The following is a 12,489-nucleotide window of genomic DNA, read 5'->3' as shown; positions in this document are numbered from 1 at the left end:
TCACGGTCACATGACCGTGATGTCATGGCAGGTCCTTCTCGCATAGCATCCTTAGCAACGGAACCTGCCGCTTGCACTGCCGTTGACAGCACCACGTCGGAGGGTGTGAATAACGTTTTTTTTTTTAACATTAGATCTTTTTACTATTGATGCTGCATAGGCAGCATCAATAGTAAATACTTGGTCACACAGGGTTAATAGCAGCGGTTACGGAGTGCGGTACCCGCGGCCCGTTACCGCTGGCATTAACCCTGTGTGAGCAGTTGGTGGAGGGGAGTATGCGGGCGCCAGGCACTGACTGCAGGGGAGTAGGGAGGGACTAATCGGACTGTGCCCGTCGCTGATTGGTCACGGCAGCCATGACAGGCAGCCGGCGAGACCAATCATCGACGCGGGATTTCCATGACGGAAGTTGCCGACAGACAGACGGAAGTACCCCTTAGACAATTATATATATACTAGATGGTGGCCCGATTCTAACGCATTGGTATTCTAGAATATGCATGTCCACGTAGTGTATTGCACAGCCCACGTAGTATATTGCCCAGCCACGTAGTATATTGCCCAGTCACGTAGTATACGGCCCAGCCACGTAGTATATTGCCCAGCCACGTAGTATATTGCCCAGCCACGTAGTATATTGCCCAGCCACGTAGTATATTGCCCAGCCACGTAGTATATTGCCCAGCCACGTAGTATATTGTCCAGCCACGTAGTATATTGCCCAGCCACGTAGTATATTGGCCAGTGACGTAGTATATTGCCGAGTGACGTAGAATACAGCACAGAGCCACGTAGTATATTGGCCAGTCACGTAGTATATTGCCCAGCTACGTAGTATATTGCCCAGCCAGGTTTGTCACAGGTGAAAAAATAAACAGATACTCACCTTTCCGAAGGCCCCTTGTAGTCCACGGCAGCTTCCCGTCCCAGCGTTGGTATGGGCGCAGGACCTGTGATGACGTCGCGTTCACATGACCGTGACGTCATGGCAGGTCTTTCTAGCGCAGGCGCGCAGGGTCTGTGATGACGTCGCGGTCACAAGACCGTGACGTCATGGCAGGTCCTTGTCGTGCAGGGCCTGTGATGACCTCGCGGTCACATGACCGTGACGTCATGGCAGGTCCTTCTGCCATACCATCTTCGCCACCGGAAACTGCAGCGGAAGATGGCGGCCGGCGGGAGCGGCTCAGCGGACTACAGAGGGTGAGTATAGCAGGTTTTTTTTTTAAATTATTTTTAGCATTACATTTTTTACTATTGATGCCGCATAGGCAGCGTCAATAGTAAAATGATGGGGACACACAGGGTTAATAGCGGTGGTAACGGGGTGTGTTACCCGCGGCATAACGCGGTCCGTTACCGCCGGCATTAACCCTGTGTTAGCGGTGACCGGAGGGGAGTATGCGGGCGACAGGCACTGACTGCAGGGAGTAGGGGGCGGCCATTTTTTTCCGGACTTTGCCCGTCGCTGATTGGTCCCGACAGCCATGACAGGCAGCTGGCGAGACCAATCAGCAAATGAATAACCGTGACAGAAAGAAAGAAGGACAGACGGAAGTGACCCTTAGACAATTATATAGTAGACTAGATGGTGGCCCGATTCTAACGCATCAGGTATTCTAGAATTTTCATGTCCACGTAGTATATTGCCCAGCCACGTAGTATATTGCCCAGCCACATAGTATATTGCACAGCCACGTAGTATATTGCCCAGCTACGTCGTCTATTGCCCAGCCACGTAGTATATTGCCCAGTGATGTAGTATATTGCACAGCCACGTAGTATATTGCCCAGTCACGTAGTATACAGCACAGAGCCACGTAGTATATTGCCCAGCCACGTAGTATATTCCGCAGCCATTATAGTATATTGCCCAGTTACGTAGTATATTGCCCAGTTACGTAGTATATTGCCCAGTGACGTAGTATATCGCACAGCGACGTAGTATACAGCACATAGCCATGTAGTATATTGTCCAGTAACGTAGTATATTGCCCAGCCACGTAGTATATTCCGCAGCCACGTAGTATATTCCACAGCCACGTAGTATATTCCGCAGCCACGTAGTATATTCCGCAGCCACGTAGTATATTGCCCAGTTACGTAGTATATTGCCCAGTGACGTAGTATATTGCACAGCGAAGTAGTATACAGCACAAAGCCACGTAGTATATTGCCCAGCTACGTAGTATATTGCCCAGCCAGGTTTGTCACAGGTGAAAAAATAGGCGCGCAGGGCCTGTGATGACATCGCGGTCACATGACCGTGACGTCATGGCAGGTCCTTCTGCCATACCATCTTTGCCACCGGAAACTGCAGCGGAAGATGGTGGCAGGTGGGAGCGGCTCAGCGGACTACGGAGGGTGAGTATTGCAGGTTTATTTTTTTTTTATTTTTTTTTAACATGACATATTTTACTATTGATGCCGCATAGGCAGCGTCAATAGTAAAAAGTTGGGGACACACAGGGTTAATAGCGGCGGTAACGGAGTGCGTTACCCGCGGCATAACGCGGTCCGTTACCGCCGGCATTAACCCTGTGTTAGCGGTGACCGGAGGGGAGTATGCGGGCGACAGGCACTGACTGCGGGGAGTAAGGAGCGGCCATTTTCTTCCGCACTGTGCCCGTCGCTGATTGGTCGCGGCAGCCTTGACAGGCAGCTGGCGAGACCAATCAGCGAATGAATAACCGTGACAGAAGGACAGACGGAAGTGACCCTTAGACAATTATATAGTAGATATATATATAGATAGATGCTCTTTTAAATGGCTATAGGGCGTTAGATGGGGAAACATGCACTTTGGTGCTTGGACCCCTGATCTTTTAGAACCTTAGAAATGTCCCTGCCGTACTGTGTTTACTTGTCAGTGTTTCTAGAGATACATGTATGTTTGTAAGTAAGCTCAGTTATGGTACAATATCTAAGCAGTAAGCTTGGTTCTGGTACTGTATCGATGTAGTAATCTAAATTCTGGTACCATATGCATGCCGTAAGCTTGGTTCTGTTCCGTATCTATGTTGTAGACTTAGTAAGCTTGGCTCTGCTCCCTTATCCCTGTAATAAGCTCGGTTTTGCTTCCATATCTCTGTATAAGCTCGGTTCTGCTCCCATCTCTCTGTAGTAAGCTCGGTTTTTCTCCCACAGCTCTGTAGTAAACTCCATTCTGCTCCATTATCTCTGTAGTAAGCTTGGTTCTGCTCCCTTATCTCTGTAGTAAACTCCATTCTGCTCCATTATCTCTGTAGTAAGCTTGGTTCTGCTCCCTTATCTCTGTAGTAGTAAGCTCAGTTCCTCTCCAATATCACTGTAGTAAGCTCTGTTCTGCTCCCATGTCTCTGTAGTAAGCTCGGTTTTTCTCCCACAGCTCTGTAGTAAACTCCATTCTGCTCCATTATCTCTGTAGTAAGCTTGGTTCTGCTCCCTTATCTCTGTAGTAGTAAGCTCAGTTCCTCTCCAATATCACTGTATTAGCTCGGTTCTGCTCCCATCTCTCTGTAGTAAGCTCGGTTTTTCTCCCACAGCTCTGTAGTAAACTCCATTCTGCTCCATTATCTCTGTAGTAAGCTTGGTTCTGCTCCCTTATCTCTGTAGTAAACTCCATTCTGCTCCATTATCTCTGTAGTAAGCTTGGTTCTGCTCCCTTATCTCTGTAGTAGTAAGCTCAGTTCCTCTCCAATATCACTGTAGTAAGCTCTGTTCTGCTCCCATGTCTCTGTAGTAAGCTTGGTTCTGCTCCAATTTCTCTGTAGTTAGCTCTGTTCTGCTCCCATATCTCTGTAGTAAGCTTGGTTCGGCTCCCTTATCTCTGTAGTAAGCTCAGTTCTGCTCCCTTATCTCTGTAGTAAGCTTAAAGGCCCCGTCACACATAGCGAGATCGCTAGCGAGATCGCTGCTGAGTCACAAGTTTTGTGACGCAACAGCGATCTCAGTAGCGATCTCGCTATGTGTGACACGTACCAGCGATCAGGCCCCTGCTGTGAGATCGCTGGTCGTGTCGGAATGGCCTGGGCCATTTTTTGATCGTTGAGGTCCCGTGGACATCGCTGAATCGGCGTGTGTGACGCTGATTCAGCGATGTCTTCGCTGGTAACCAGGGTAAACATCGGGTAACTAAGCGCAGGGCCGCGGTTAGTAACCCGATGTTTACCCTGGTTACCATCCTAAAAGTAAAAAAAACAAACGCTACATACTTACCTATCGCTGTCTGTCCTCGGCGCTTTGCTTCTCTGGTCTGGCTGTGAGCGCCGGTCAGCCGGAAAGCAGAGCGGTGACGTCACCGCTCTGCTTTCCGGCCGCTGTGCTCACAGCCAGACCAGAGAAGCAGAGCACCGAGGACAGACAGCGGTAGGTAAGTATGTACTGTTTGTTTTTTTTTACTTTAACGATGGTAACCAGGGTAAACATCGGGTTACTAAGCGCGGCCCTGCGCTTAGTTACCCGATGTTTACCCTGGTTACCGGGGACCTCGGGATCGTTGGTCGCTGGAGAGCGGTCTGTGTGACAGCTCTCCAGCGACCAAACAGCGACGCTGCAGCGATCCGGATCGTTGTCGGTATCGCTACAGCGTCGCTATGTGTGACGGGGCCTTAAGTTCTGCTCCCTTATCTCTGTAGTCAGCTTGGTTCGGCTCCCTTATCTCTGTAGTAGTAAGCTCAGTTCCTCTCCAATATCACTGCAGTAAGCTCTGTTCTGCTCCCATGTCTCTGTATTAAGTTCGGTTCTGCTCCCATATCTCTGTAGTAAGCTCGGTTCTGCTCCTATATCTCTCTATAAATAACCACTTATGGTGTTAAGCTGCATGGTACATAAATCCTGATAAATAATTAGTACCCAAAAATAGCAAAAATAGGACCATAACATGACCTATCATCATATAACATGTATATAGCCGAAAAAAGATGATATTCGGTCTAATAGTGAAAAACATCAAAAACTTTATTATTTAAAATGACATCAGGCATGAAGAAGCAATACACAGAAAAAAGTCTCAAATAGTGCTGCAAAGACAATGGCAGGAGGCATGTGACAGGAGGTCAAACAATCTGATCCCAACCCAGATATTACCAACCAAACATATTGTTATATACAAGGTAGTGGGATGATAAGGCGGTATACCCAAACATTAATCACTCCCAATATAGGGCTCACACTGATATTACTTCATGCTCATTAAGAATGCTGAGCGCTGCGGCCATAAATCACTCATGGTAGCCGTTGCACAATTACACAAAGGCACAGCGCCACAGGGATGGTACAATGAAGAGAGCACATAACGATAATTTACCCACCGCAATAAAGGGAGATACTCTTGGCGCACGCCTCCGCCCCTATATCTCTCTAGTAAGGTCAGTTTTGCTTCCTTATCGATTTAGTAAGCAATCCATCCTTCTTTTGTCTCTGTAGTCAGCTTGCTTCTGTTACAGAATCTATGTAGGCAGTAAGCTTGGTTCTGCTCCCATATCTATGCAGCAAGCTCCATTCTATTTATATATCTATGTACAGGCTTGTTTTTAAAGCCTGTTATCTCTGTTGCTTTAATGCAGCAGCCAGCGATAAGTAGGACAAAGGTGGGCGACTGCAACTCGAGGGCCACTGCCTTGTGATTGCCCCCAAGGCTGAAAAGTGCCAGCCAGCCCCTGGGACAGGGAGTATTATATGTTGGTTTATTATTTTATTGTTGTTGCATGAGACTAGGGCGTCGGGGATTAGGCGTTCAGTAAGTATGGAAAAGAATTATTTTATTTTTGTTGCAGGAGACGAGGGCATCGGGGGTTAGGCATTCAGTAAGTATGGTAAATTAAGATTCAATAAAGGAGTCTATGTGATTATTTCAAATAAAGGATTTTATTCTGGCCGTGTCTTTAATTACTGTGTAACTATGGGGTTAGTAATGGATAGATGTCTTATATATTACTAACCTGTGAGCTTGATATCACCTGGCAATACAAAGAAAACATCAACCCCACAAATATGAACCCCACTTGCCATCGCTACAGGGCAATTGGGAAGAGCGAGGTTAAGTGCCAAAATTGGGGCATCTATAAGATGCGCCATTTCTGGAACAGCTGAGAGCTGATGTTTCTAGCCTGGGGGTGCCAATATCCATGGCCCCTTCCCAGGATATTAATTTCAGCCCGCAGCTGTCTGCCTAGCCTCTGCTGGTTCGATTTTTAGGGAAACCCCATGTCAATTTTTTTCGGGGGGTTCCCCTGTAAACTAGCCAGTAAAGGCTACACAAACAGCTATGAGCTGATATTAATAGCCTGGGAACCTTTACGGCTATTTGCTCCTTCCCAGAATATTAATATCTGCCCTAAGCCATTGGCTTTCCCTCTACTGGTTATTAAAATTATGCTTGAGCCCACGCAATTTAAAAAAAAAAAATTTTGAAAAATAAACAGATTGCATTTCATGCAGATTTCTGACAGTTGCTTTTTTGTTACAACATATGTAGGTTAATTATGTTATTGCTCCTATATAGGCTGGTGTGTCTGTGTGTGTCTATTTAATATTAATGAAGGCATCTGGCTGAAGAGGTTGAACAAGGAAATTACATCTTTATTTAGCTCTATGGATTTACAAAAACACATCAAATCCGCATAAAAACCATGCGGATTTTCAACTGCGTTTTCTGCCAAGAGAGGCAGAAACTGCACAGAATTTTACACAAGCAAATCTGCAACGTGCGCACATACTTTTGCTGGAAGCGGAGTTGTATTTTCAGAGCTGCACTCTTGTCTGAGGACTTTGTAGATAAACTCACTTTGCTTCTGTTTCAGGATTTTGGCCCTAATCACACTCGGCCTCTGCCTCCCAGAAACAATGTATGGACAGGTGAGCAACACTCAAAGCATATGGTAAATACTTCCCTTCCTGTGGAAAATAAAAAAAAGAACTGTACCTATTGGCTGAGGAATCTCCTTCAGTGTGACCACTCTTACAGTTGAGAATCCATTGTGTAACCGCTCTTATGGTAGAGAGTTCTAGTGTGTGACTGCTGTTAAGGTAGATATTCTATATTGTTACTAACTTTACGGCGTAGATGTCCGCAATTTGTTTTCTTTTACAGTAGAGACCTCCACAGTCTTACCGCTCTTACAGTAGAGACCTCCACAGTCTGACCGCTCTTACAGTAGAGACCTCCACAGTCTGACCGCTCTTACAGTAGAGACCTCCACAGTCTGACCGCTCTTACAGTAGAAACCTCCACAGTCTGACCGCTCTTACAATGGAGACCTCCACAGTCTGACCGCTCTTACAGTAGAAACCTCCACAGTCTGACCGCTTTTACAATGGAGACCTCAACAGTCTAGCCGCTCTTACGGTAGAGACCTCCAAAGTCTGACCGCTCTTACAGTAGAGACCTCCACAGTCTGACCGCTCTTACAGTACAGACCTCCACAGTCTGACCGCTCTTACAGTACAGACCTCCACAGTCTGACCGCTCTTACAATGGAGACCTCCACAGTCTGACCACTCTTACAGTAGAGAGCACCACAGTCTGTATTTTACAGGAGTGAATACAATGTGACCTCTTGCCTTAACAGCAGTCCTCGGACTCTGGTCTCTACGGTTCAGCTTCCCCATACTTGGTATACAGTATAAAGGTCTTTTTCCATGCCACTGTTCATTGTCCTTTCCTATTCAGTAGTAATGGTGGCATGTCTTTTCCCTCTCCAGCCTCTTGGGGCTCCAGATCAGCGCTTCTCTGTAGTTTTCAGCCCAGCTCCACTCCTCTCTTCTTTCTTTTCTTTTTTTTTTTTAAGAGTTGGAAAATGCAGGTTTTGGTATTGAGATAATCCCAGAAACGTGTATCCAATGTCAATTCCCAAAACCGCTGTGTTCTGCGGCCAACGAGCGCAGCTGGCTCAGCGTGGGACCTCATTGGCCGGCTGCTCGCCAGGTTCCCTTAAAGGCAATCTGACACCGTAACGCTGCACAATTTGTCACCAAAACATAGTTTCCTACGGTTTCTAATTAGAAGAATCTAAAATGTTTATATCAAAATACAAAATGTTACATTGTGCGGCTAGGTGATGAGAGACGAATGTGACCTGAAGGATAAAATGTCTGGGCTGAATCCGCATACAGTGGGGGAAATAAGTATTTGATCCCTTGCTGATTTTGTAAGTTTGCCCACTGACAAAGCCATGAACAGTCTATAATTTTAAGGGTAGGTTAATTTTAACATTGAGAGACAGAATTTCAAACATAAAATCCAGAAAATCACATTGTATAAATTATATAAATTTATTTGCATTTTGCAGGGAGAAATAAGTATTTGATCCCCTGCCAACCATTTAGAGTTCTGGCTCCTACAGACCAGCTAGACGCTCCTAATCAATTGCATTAAAGACGGCTGTCTTACATAGTTACCTTTATAAAAGACTCCTGTCCACACACTCAATTAAACGGAATCTGTCACCTCAAAAATCATATATGAGCTAAGGCTACCGGCATCAGGGGCTTATTATCTACAGCATTCTGTAATGCTGTAGATAAGCCCCCAATGTAACCTGAAAGGTAAGAAAAACAGATTATATTATACTCACCCAGGGGCGGTCCCGCTACGGTCCGGGTCCAGCGCCTCCTATCTTCTTACGATGACGTCCTCTTGTCTTCCTGCCGTGGCTCCGGCGCAGGCGTACTTTATCTGCCCTGTTGAGGGCAGAGCAAAGTACTGCAGTGCACAGGCACCGGGAAAGGTCAGAGAGGAAGACAAGAAGAGGACATCATCGTATGAAGATAGGAGGCGCTGGACCCGGACTGCGACGCCCATCGGACCCGGACCGCAGCGGGACCGCCCCTGGGTGAGTATAATATAATCTGTTTTTCTTACCTTTCAGTTTACATCGGGGGCTTATCTACAGCATTACAAAATGCTGTAGATAAGCCCCTGATACCGGTGGCCTTAGCTCATATACGATTTTTGGTGTAATCAGTCAGACTCTAACCTGTACATCATGGGCAAGAACAAAGAGCTTTCTAAGGATGTCAGGGACAGGATCATAGACCTGCACAAAGCTGGAATGGGCTACAATACTAGAAGTAAGACACTGGGTGAGTAGAAGACAACTGTTGGTGCAATAGTAAGAAAATGGAAGAAATACAAAAAGACTGTCAATTGACATCGATCTGGGGCTCCATGCAAAATCTCTCCTTGTGGGGTATCCTTGATCATGAGGAAGGTGAGAGATCAGCCTAAAACTACACGGGGGATCTTGTTAATGATGTCAAGGCAGCTGGTACCACAGTCACCAAAAAACCGTTGGTACACATTAGGCCGTAAAGATTTAAAATCCAACAGTGCCCGCATGATCCCCCTGCTCAAGAAGGCACATGTGCAGGCCTATCTGAAGTTTACCAATGAACACCTGGATGATTCTGTGAGTGATTGGGAGAAGGTGCTGTGGTCAGATGAGACAAAAATTGAGCTCTTTGGCATTAACTCAACTCGCCGTGTTTGGAGGAAGAGAAATGCTGCCTATGACCCAAATAACACCGTCCCCACTGTCAAGCATTGAGGTGGAAACATTGTTTTGGTGGTGTTTCTCTGCTAATGGCGCAAGACTGCTTCACTGCATCAACGGGAGACAACCTCCTTACTTCCACCAGGACATTAAAAATAGGTCATGGCTATAAAAGGAGTGGCCCAAAAAGAATCACATTAAGGTCATGGAGTGGCCTAGCCAGTCTCCAGGCCTTAATCCCATGTAAAACTTATGGAGGGAGTTGAAGCTCTGGGTTGCCAAGCAACAGCCTCAAAATATTAATTATTTAGAGATGATCTGCAAAGAGGAGTGAACTAAAATTCCTCCTGACGTGCGCAAACCTCATCATCAACTACAAAAAACGTCTGACTGCTGTGCTTGCCACCAAGTATGAAGTCTTGTTCGCCACAGGACTCAATACTAATTTCTCACTGCAAAATGCAAATAAATTTATATAATTTATACAATGTGATTTTCTGGATTTTATTGTTGATATTCTATCTCTCAATGTTAAAATTAACCTACCCTTAAAATTATAGATTGTTCATGTCTTTGTCAGTGGGCAAACTTACGAAATCAGCAAGGGATCAAATACTTATTTCCCTCACTGTATATAACAGTGTACTGTCTGCAGTTACATGGTGTTGTATGCTCTAGTTGCATCCAAAGCTGTGTCTGCAGACTGTCATTTTGGTGGAGCGAATGCAGGATATCCTGTTTGTCAACATTAGTCAGATATATTTTCATTGTGAGAGATGTGGTGCATATACTTCTGCACCAGCAGGGGGAGGTAGTGAGGAATTAGTCAATTTTCATGTTGCTCTGTCTCTGTTTTTTACTCTCAGCAGCAGTGCACCAATGGATTTGAGGTGGACAGAGTGAGCGGCGAGTGCTTAGGTAAGTGGTGCTGGGACAGGTAACCGCTGCAAGCCAGGAAGTCAGCATCACATGAGCAACCCACATACTGACCTTTCTTCTCCAGAAATCATTTTGCTTGCAGACTTTTTGGATATCCCTCTATACTCTTAACAATTTCTCTGACCTAAGAAGTTCATCCGATGCCTCCTGCTTCATGAATCGAATGCAAAAACATTTACACACCGTATGTCTTCACCGTTCATTGTATCTCACTGAACATGTTTTTCATTTTTCTAGAGCTCTACATTGCTACACTGTGCCAATGCACATAAACTAGAAAGTAAAGCACTTTCCAAAAAGGCCTTGATTATAATCCTAGCATTTTATGTATACAGCTCTTATGCAGACCTATGTGTCTCCATAGTTACGGATCGATCAGATCCTGCAGTTACTGTCTGTCCGCTTTGTTCTCGATCTCCTCCCAATAGCTGCTGGAGGAGAGTAATAATTGCTGGTCCTTGCAGGGGCCACATCTCTGTGTACCTCCCTATACGAAGAAGCTGCCTTTTTATCCTGTCTTTGCAATGACTACAGTTCTGTCTCTAGACATAGATGAATGTCGGACCATCCCGGACGCCTGCCGCGGTGATATGGTGTGCGTGAATCAAAATGGAGGCTACCTCTGTATCCCCAGGACCAACACTTTATACAGATCACCCTTCCGAAACCCCTATCTTCCTGCTGCGGCCTCTCCTCTGGCTCCTCCTCTTACAGCGCCCAACTTCCCCTCGCCACTGAGACCAATCATCTGTCGCTTTGGGTACCAGATGGATGAGAACAGTCAGTGTGTAGGTAAGTGACCAATAACAAGGGACTGTTCAGTGTTTGTGATACTGAAGCATCTGATGGAAAATTTAATCTCTGCGTATCTGTGACAACCCCAACCCCTGCTTTTATTCTTTTCCCATCTGTGTTAAGTCCCACCCCTGATGTATTAAATATCTTATCTCTTTTATATCCTAAGCCATGCCTTCGCTGTGGTAAATTCCTTTTTTTTCTGGACATGTTTCGTCCTGCTGTGCTAAACTGTTTCCTGTTTGTCCCACCTCTGTTGTGTGTTAGACTCTTTCTATCTGTGATGAGACCCGCCATTGCTGTTAAACCTCTTCCGGTCTGATGATAACCCCACCCCTACTGTGTTAAACCTGTCTGATAAGCCCCACCCCTGCTCTGCTAAGTCTGTCTGATAGCCCCACCTCTGCTGTGTTAAATCTGTCTTATAAGCCCCACCCCTCCTGTGTTAAACCTGTCTGATAAGCCACACCCCTACTATGTTAAACCTGTCTGATAAGCCCCACCACTACTGTTTTAAACCTGTCTGATAAGCCCCACCCCTGCTCTGCTAAGTCTGTCTGATAGCCCCACCTCTGCTGTGTTAAATCTGTCTGATAAGCCACACCCCTACTATGCTAAACCTGTCTGATACTGTGTTAAATCTGCCTGATAAGCCCCCCACTGCTGTGTTAAACCTGTCTGATAAGCCCCCCCCCCTCTGCTGGGTTAAACCTGTCTGATAAGCCCCACCACTGCTGTGTTAAACCTCTTTCAGTCTGATAACCACACCCCTGCTGTTATGCCTGTCTGATAAGCCCCCCTGCTGTTATACCTGTCTGATAAGCCCCACCCCTGATGTGTTAGACCTGTCTGATAAGCCCCACCACTGCTGTGTTAAACCTGTCTGATAAGCCCCACCGCTACTGTGTTAAACCTCTTTCAGTCTGATAACCCCACCCCTGCTGTTATACCTGTCTGATAAGCTCCCCCCTGCTGTTATACCTGTCTGATAAGCCCCACCACTGCTGTGTTAAACCTGTCTGATAAGCCCCCCACTGCTGTGTTAAACCTGTCTGATAAGCCCCACCACTACTGTTAAACCTCTTTCAGTCTGATAACCCCACCCCTGCTGTTATGCCTGTCTGATAAGCCCCCCTGCTGTTATACCTGTCTGAGAAGCCCCACCCCTGATGTGTTAGACCTGTCTGATAAGCCCCACCACTGCTGTGTTAAACCTGTCTGATAAGCCCCCCACTGCTGTGTTAAACCTGTCTGATAAGCCCCACCACTACTGTGTTAA

The 12,489-nt window shown here is 46.2% G+C and overlaps 1 protein-coding gene across 2 annotated transcripts in view; it reads left to right on the top strand.

Annotated features, from left to right (window-relative positions):
- The window catches only part of FBLN5 (fibulin 5), a 55,749-nt gene that overhangs the window by 16,782 nt on the left and 26,478 nt on the right, over positions 1-12,489 (top strand). Inside the window, exons 2-4 of one of the 2 annotated variants that reach the window (XM_069736890.1) lie at positions 6,786-6,840; positions 10,346-10,394; positions 10,962-11,207. In XM_069736890.1, coding sequence (XP_069592991.1) covers positions 6,786-6,840; positions 10,346-10,394; positions 10,962-11,207 — 350 coding nt within the window. Of the gene's footprint in view, positions 1-6,785; positions 6,841-10,342; positions 10,395-10,961; positions 11,208-12,489 lie in introns of both variants that reach the window. The other variant, XM_069736883.1, reaches the window with a different exon arrangement.

This window comes from Ranitomeya imitator, chromosome 1 (assembly GCF_032444005.1).
Source record: "Ranitomeya imitator isolate aRanImi1 chromosome 1, aRanImi1.pri, whole genome shotgun sequence".
Taxonomy (NCBI): domain Eukaryota; kingdom Metazoa; phylum Chordata; class Amphibia; order Anura; family Dendrobatidae; genus Ranitomeya; species Ranitomeya imitator.
Note: the sequence above shows the minus strand (reverse complement) of the source record. Positions and strands in the feature narration are given on the sequence as shown.